An 8,120-nucleotide genomic window follows, 5' to 3' on the forward strand; every position below is an offset into this window, starting at 1 on the left:
GTAAAATTAAATGCATTTATTTCGAGCAAATATTTATTTTTATGCTTGTTTAAGCTCATTTTATCGCAAATTTGCAGGACACTGTCAGACTCGTAGCCTCAAGAAGTCTCCTTAGGCTAGGCATAAACAAAGGCGATGCTGGTTTTGTGTTAAGCCGGCGTTTGGCTTGCATCTTTCGTGGAACGCATTAGCGAAGCTTCCATGGCGGAGCGTTGCTTGCTTTTCGGGACTAAACCTAAGCCAAAAGAAGCAAGTTTCTTTAGGAACAAAACAATTCCTGGCTTTCCGAAATCAGGCTGTTGTTGGAAACTGAGGTTAATTGAGATGCATGCGTTATTCTCAGAAGGTGGGGATGGCCAAGCTAGATAAATTAATAAAAGAAGCATCTTTCTGTAGTTTAATTCTGGTCAACAATGGTTTACATCATATATGCCTCGGGTCAAGTGAACTTCTGTGCACAATTTGTATCCGTGATAGGTGATTGTTTGAAAGTGTGTTGCTAAGAGATCATAGTTATTTACTTGTTGCGCGAAGTTTTGCCATGGTCTCCCGATAGGGGGTCCGGTGCGGAGCCTCACAAGTTGGTATCTTCTAGAGCGGCCGGCCGCTGTCGGTGCTCGGACGGGGTTATCTGCTCTGGTCCGGCCGGCCGCTGTCGGTGCTCGGACGGGTTATCTGCTCTGATCCGGCGGGCCGGGCGCCTCGGACGGCCGACGGCGGCCCCGCTACAAACTCCCAAACAACGGAAGGGTCGGGGGGGGTCGTACTCGCGGTCGTTCCTTGTATCTGCCCGGCCGACCAACTTTATGAAACTTCATCAAGATGCCGTCCGCGACATTAATTTAAGTCGCCCGCCTACTCGGTTCGGCCTAATTGTGCCCACTCTTTGGTGACAAGCACGTGGCAATTTGCATCAAAAGGTCCCAGACAAAGGCTTATTGAAACTGGAAATTAGTTCCCCAATCAAATTGAGCCATTTTTGCATGGCGAGGCATTCTTTGCGGAGCCTGAAGCGTTTTAAGTGCCGTCTGAGCGGGCCAATTTCGGAGACGACGCGTTTGAGTCTGAGCGGCGCTGGGCTGAGCCGGGTTCCGCAGTCGCCGCGGCACAAAGAGCCGGCGGCTGCCGGAGGAGCGGGGCGGGCTGACGGACCGCGCGCGCCGCCGGACGCTCCGGTGACCGGCATATGCGCCGTGGAATTTCTCATTAGCCGGCGCCGGGACGGTGAGGGTGGCTGCCGTCTCCGGAGCCGGCGCGGCCGATTTATTTACGGGGGTGGGCCTTATTGATGTCGGCCCCCGCCCTGGGCCGCCGGCCGGCCGGCCTGAACTGGCACCGGCTGGCAGTGATGGGCGTACGCCAAAACAATACCCGCCCCGGCCGCATATCAACAATGCCGCTCAATGCGCGACAAGGACCTATTACCAGCAGCCGTCTGCCGCGCGATGGTCGCTGCCTGTCTGATATGTTGCATCAGAAAATATGCGCCGCGTAGTATTGTTGGATATTTTTGGTAGCCTGATATCAGGTTCTCAAAACCCTCCTTATTTCTTTTTGACGCAATATCGAGATTATGTGCTGTTATTGCTTCCACATTTAGTATCTTTTTTAAGCTCTCACGCGCTTTCACGCCCTCGCGTGACGTCATCCCGGTCATCTGTTCTTATTGGTTCGTACGATAGCCAGTGACGTCATTAAACAGAGGGCACTTAACAGCAATATGTGGATATTCACCCCCGGTCTATCACAGCATCTCCTGCTAACGGCTGCGTATCAGTGCAGCCCTCCGCATTAGCGGGACGGTGACGCAGAAACCGTCCCTCCCCCTACCCAGCACCGGTAGGTCGGCGGGCTCTCGCACACACCCCGCAATAATTGCATCGCTGAAGCGACGCACGGACGGCCAATATAAGCCAGGCATTGACTGACGTCGATTAAATGAAGCAGACTGCGTGGGCGGCTGGTATGAGAGCCGACCTGTGTGGGCGGCCCGGGCCGGGCACCAGTGTCGATTCTGGCCAGTGAGAGCAGCCGACGAAGGGGAACGGCTGTGACTTTGACGCCGCGTCGTCTCTGACGGCTTCCTTCTCCGTCCGTTGCAGGTATTAGGGTGACCGGAGCGGCGGATGTCATCAGTCCGGCTGGGCCACCGTCCTGACCTGGGCGTCCGAGTGGCCATGCCACTGCGGTGCGGTCGCCCGACCCGAGTGCGGCAGCGCCCGGCGCCGACCGGGCTCGGCCGACTGCGAGTCGGTGCGCCAGCCGCCAATCCGCTGACTGAGAATGCGTGTGTGTATCCGAGAGAGCGCGTGTGTATTTGCTGCGCGCGCAGTGTGCTCCGTCAATCAATTGTGCAGCTTATGGTGAGTATTCTAGTGAACAAATTTGGTGGAGATTCTCTCGTCTAGTGCAAACAATCCCGCGCGTCGTGCGCGCTCGCCGGTGTCGTGTCGGCGGCCGGCGGGGTTCAATCTGTCCGGTCACGCCCGCGGAGCGCCGTGGGCGGCGTGTGCTATTTGTTGGCGGCCTGGCGACGGCGACCGATGGCTGTCGCCGCCGAGCCGCCCAGTGCCATCGGCCCGCCACCGCGGTCAGGTCTGCAATAGAGCGGCAGCGTGCCGCGCCCGGCGGACGGGCGAGCCGCGTACCGCCGCTCTCAGAGAGACGCGCCCGCGCCGCCGAGATTGGACCGCCCGATCGTATGATGTCTGTGGAATAGCGCTACGAGCGCGTGAACTGCTGGAGAAAAGGCTACTGGATAGGGGAGAGTGGGGCAAAGCGGCCACCCGGGGCAAAGCGGCCACCCATCGTTTTAGCCCTTCATAGCTGACGTCGGTTCCAATTTATGGTTGCCAATTATACTTCTCTTCACGGTCGTTCGAATGAGCCAGACCGGGGTTTCAGGCCCATCACCATTATTCTGTGAAACACAGAAAAGCATTTCTTGCCAGGTTACCAACTATGTTTACAATTTTTAAATGTTATGCTATTCCATAACCGTTTGGAATTTTTATAAGCGTTCTTGTCCATGCATTGCATGGTTATCATACATGTATTCTACCAATTTTAATGTTTTTTACCCCACTAATAGCTAAGCTGGAATATTTTTGTCTCGGACTGTATGCGCGGGGCAAAGTGGCCGGGGCAAAGTGGCCACCCCCAATTTGCCATAAGTTGTTTCCATCTGGATAGAAAACACTATTTATATTCAAATGTGTCGTCATGCATTCATCTTGGCCACTTTTCAGTTGCATAACTTACCAAATAATGCAATTAATTATTTTTTTCATAAAAATCCTTTCTTTGTTTACCTACAGGTGGAAGATGGTAAAGTAAACATCCATCCTCGCTTAACCTTGTCACCATCAAATACCCTATGTCGTACACGAGGCAACTATTTTGTTTCTCATATCGGGACTTGAGAAGACGCCGGTGGCCGCTTTGCCCCAGGGTATGAGGCAAAGTGGCCAATATGCATAGGTTTAAAGTTTTGTCAATATCTTTCATATGTGAACGCCTTTGGAAATAAAACGCAGTTGAAATAAAAGGCAACTTAATGGGGATCACATTGGTATAGAAAAAATCTTTCCAAGTTTAAAAATCAAGCGTTGGCATCGTGAGAAGCGTTAGGGTGGCCGCTTTGCCCCACTCTCCCCTACATGGTGTGGTCCGAAACTAGACGCTCTGGATCGAATGGTGAAACCTATCGATGTGCTGGTTTATGTCTCCAAGTCAGGACCTGTGCAGTTAAAAGAGCTCAATGTAGGGTAAATGAAATCAGAGTCGTATTACCGCCCCGTCGCGCTACCACCGGGCCTCCTGCTGGGTAGCTGCTGTCTCCGCGTCCCTCGGGCGCGGCGCCGCCGGGCGCGGCGCTGTTGGGTGTTTTAAATGATCATTAGCTGTGGTCGCCATGTGGCAGCGTCTCCCTCCGACGCCAGCGAGCGAGTGTGCGTGTGTGATGGTTTCGGTGGGCCGCGGGGCGCCGTACACACATTCCGAGCCGGGGCGCCGTGGGCGCCGGCGGCCGGCGGCGCCCGTCTGTCCTGGATGGCTTCTCTGTGGTGCTTGGGTTCTTCGCGGCTCGTGTGTCGGTGCCGTGGCCCGGGCCGGCCGGCCGGCGGGTATCCCGCTGCGGCCGTCGTCAGCGCCGACGGGTGATATCACACGCAAACAAATACACATGTTACGGAATGGCCCGCGTCTGCCTGCCGGTGGCTGTGAGGCAGCGGTACTGAAATGGCAACGGCAGTCTGGTGGTCAGCTCAACAAGAAGCAAACCAGTGGAACCACAGAGTTTCCTTGTGTTAGCGCCATCGTTCGCTCGTGCAAAGTAACTGAAGGCGAGACAAGCTTGTGCTTTGATTCAAACGTTTCTAGTAAGAAGTATGGCTGCAATTCGCAGAATTGCACCATCCGCCACTCTAATGTAAAAAGGGACGTGTTAAAGGCACGCGAAGATATTCGAGATGGTAACAAACTTTTTGTCGAAGTTTGACAAAGGCTGCTAATTTGGGAACTTTTTCTCGTAGCCCAGGAACTCTAGCTAAAGTTCGTGACCCGCCAAAAAAGAGCCTAAAGGCGCGTATGACGTTATTGTTCACGGCTCCCAGAATAGCAGGCGGCGGCGGCGGCTGCTGGATGTTCGGCGCGTGGGCGGGCTGCCCCCGGCGCCGCCTCCACCGGGACCAGCCGAGCCGGCTGCAGTTTCCAGTTCCACCCTCCCGTGATGGCCCTCCGCGGACCGGACCGAGCGCCCGCGGCCCGGGCGGCGGCGCCACTCGAACGGGTGCATTACCCCGCGGAATGGCTCCCGGCGGCGGCGCTGCCGACTACGTTACCGCCCTGTCGGCACCCGCTAATGGGGCTCCGGCCGGCTCACCGTCTGGTGACGTCACTGGCGGCGCGCTATTGGTCCGCGCACCGGTGACGTCACTGACGAACCGCTGAGGGTACGCCGGCCTGTGGTGGTGTTTCACCGATGATAACAGCACGCTGCTATTACACGTGTCAAATTGGGTTTCCATGGAGACGTCAACAAGCCCATTGCTCCAACACTACCTCAAGTGTGACGTCAGCTCGCGAAATGGGAATAGCAGCGCGCTGCTATCACGGCTCGTTGAGGTCACTGAAATACCGTTCGGCCACCGGCCGGAAAACCCAACTACCGCCCTTGCAGCATGGAAGAATGTTGCTGCACTTTATTTGGTCGATCCACTAAGTTTACATTCACACGTCATTTATCGGATGACGCTCAGTTCTTCGTGTATTTATGCCATTAAAAACATGACGTTTTCATTTTCCTCCCACGTCACATTCCTTAATATGAATCGACGTCACCAGAAATAATCTTTTCTAAATTACCCCAATTTCAGAGCGGCGTCATTTCATCACTCGTGGCTCGTACGATCCCGCCTCCGTCTCCGCTCAGTCATATGCCGGATGACGTCATCAAAACTACGCATCTGAATCAAACGAATGCGGCAAAGTTACTATCGCTAGATGGACTAAAAGCCAGCAACCTACACGAACCCTGCAGCTCTAAAACGTCCGCGATCTTTCCTACGTCAGCAGTCAGGTGACTTGACATCAAATTGCTATGCCATTACGATAAGACATCAACCGAATGAGGTCACAAACTTGCAAACTTGTAGGCGTATGATACGCTCTAAGAACCCATCTGAGTTAATAAAATTGCCTCCAGTTAGCGTGTTCTGAACCCGAGGATCTGAGTTCACAAATTACGATGTTCTCATGGTACGCATCGCAGTCTCTGTGTTATGCGGAACAGTATAACTTTAAGCGCTAACCACTAACGCCATCTATTATCGAAGCAAATAACTTCACGCTGCGTCGCAACTGAAGGGAATGCAACCGAACCGCCTCGGCAGTTTTTTTTTTTTTTTGGTAGGGTAGTGATGTATTTTGCATGAACTACAGCCATGTCATCGGCCAGGCGAAATAGCGTGAAAGAGCAGCAATGACGTGACATAAATGAATTAACCCTCGCCGGCACAGGGGGGGGGGGGGGGTGATGCAATCCCCCTAAGGTTTTTCGCGAATAACTCGCGTAAAAAGCGGCCGATCGCGACGAAACTTTCAATATTTTCGCGTTTATCAATTTTACACCTATCCTGAAAGTATCATGATCCTGACCTAAATGACCTTTGACCTATTACCTACTTTTCAAGACCATGTTTGGCCGGAATCGAGATTCGGCGTACGTCGGCTGGCATTAGCCGCGCGTTTGCAGTCTTTTCGTGGTTTCAAGCGTTCAAATATGTGTTATGATGTTGGTCCCATGCATTAGGGTGGGTTTCAAGGTCACCTGAAGGTCAGGTCAGGTCATTGACCTTTGATGACCTCGGTTCACTTCTTCGAGTTTTACATGTTTCTAGGCTAATTTTTGGAGCTGAATTTGAATTTAGCAACCATTTGAACATTTACAAAGTAGTTTTGGTGTCTTCGTAATATGTTACGAAGCTTTCAGAGGCGATTGACACCTACTACGAATAATCGACAGGACCACTACTGATTGACCTGACCTGACCTGACCCGACCTGGCCTAAATGCATGAAAACATTATCTGTGATCAAAACGAACATGATATTCGTGATCAGCACCCCTAAAAACTTCATAGCAGTGGCACTTTACGACGTTCTAACAGGTCTCGATTTTCCCGACTTTCCCGACTTTATGATACGAAGTGTTTGGTGTGAAGTGTGATGTGAAAGTGATATGTATGTAGTGTTCGCTAGTTTTTTTCTGGCAGGCGCGCGAGCTCGCGCCTCTCAGGGTGAGCATGGCGCGGTTGGAGCGGGTGCGCCGGGCCACTATACGGTATACATACAGTGTGTGAGGGCGAGTACCGAGAGTGAGAGTGTCCTTTTGTGGGCGGATCTGGGGCGCCGCGGCCGTGGTGCCGCCGGCCGGTCGCCGATGTACTGGAATGGGATGTCCTGCTAAATAAATCCTACATGGTGAAAAAAACAGGTCCCGATTTTCCCAAATTTTGGGTCATTGACCTGACCTGGAAGGTCAACCAATGACCCAGTACCTAAAAGTTGGGTATCATCAGCTTCCTCTTGTCATGGACAGCAAGCGCGTTTTTTTCTGCGAAGCTCTAGCTCGATCAGGGGCCAAACGGCAAGGGGTCCAACGGACCCCCCCCCCCCCCTCCCCTTATACGTTCGAGGCTGGCAAAACACCAATACGGGCGAGGGCTAACACCCAAATAATGCAGTTGGCTTGTAGGTACCAGCCAAATAGTTTGCTAAAAAAAATTGGTCTTGCTTACATTATTACCTACCGATAGAGAATTGAAACGATGAACTAAGTGATAACTGACCATTGGATGACTTTAAAAAGTCGAGAGGCTTGATGGCTTTGAGGAAAGCGTCTCTGTGAAATTAATCTGAAGCACATCTGCGCAGCGTTGGCGTTGTGTAACGAGTGCGGACAAAGAAATGACAGAAAGTAATTAAGAAAGATTGATGTAACCCACTCACGATTGGCTCTCGGTTCGCCAATGATTCATGAAAACTAACATTCTTCTCTCGCCTGCAGAGGAAGCCAACAGTACCTACTTTTTAGATTTCTGGTCAATGGGCGCTGCACAAGAACATTGAATATAAATTCATGGCCTTGGTTTAGACGTTCCTATTTATTTGACAACAGTAAAGGCAACTAGATGATCATTTATCCATCCTGGCAGGAAGAACCAAATGAAAGCTGTATGATGATCTCTTCTGCCATAGAAACCGTTAATGTCTATAATGACCATATATTTATGTGATAATAGCATAGATATTATAATAGACATGTTATTTATGCTTCCGCTTATTTCGACTCGTATAGACGTCATGCGCATGCGCTCTCGTACTTATCGGACGCAAATGGCTGATATGACCGAAGAATGGTGCACTCGGTCCCAGCGGCCGTTGGTTTCGTTCCCCTGAGCGCCTCAAACTCTTGGGCAACTTTATAAAGGTATTTTTTATTTTCAGCGTACATGACTTTGGACACCTTGTGATTGTGAAATTGTTGTTAAAGTCATTACTGAAAATATTGTGAAAGTCGCAATCAAATCATAACATACAAATAAGCCAGCGCTGATATTG

General features: G+C 51.7%; 1 protein-coding gene across 3 annotated transcripts in view; it reads left to right on the forward strand.

Annotated features, from left to right (window-relative positions):
* LOC122374842 (adenosylhomocysteinase-like 1) overlaps positions 1 to 4,196 on the forward strand; it is a 38,022-nt gene extending 33,826 nt beyond the window's left edge. For all 3 annotated transcript variants that reach the window (XM_043353849.1, XM_043353848.1, XM_043353850.1), the window contains one exon: positions 2,103 to 4,196. In XM_043353849.1, the coding sequence (XP_043209784.1) occupies positions 2,103 to 2,109 (7 nt within the window). In that variant the 3' untranslated portion in view covers positions 2,110 to 4,196. The remainder of the gene's footprint in view (positions 1 to 2,102) is intronic.
* The last annotated feature ends 3,924 nt before the right edge of the window (positions 4,197 to 8,120 follow it).

This window comes from Amphibalanus amphitrite, unplaced genomic scaffold (assembly GCF_019059575.1).
Source record: "Amphibalanus amphitrite isolate SeventyFive unplaced genomic scaffold, NRLGWU_Aamphi_draft 001725F_arrow, whole genome shotgun sequence".
In the NCBI taxonomy this organism is placed as follows: Eukaryota; Metazoa; Arthropoda; class Thecostraca; order Balanomorpha; family Balanidae; genus Amphibalanus; species Amphibalanus amphitrite.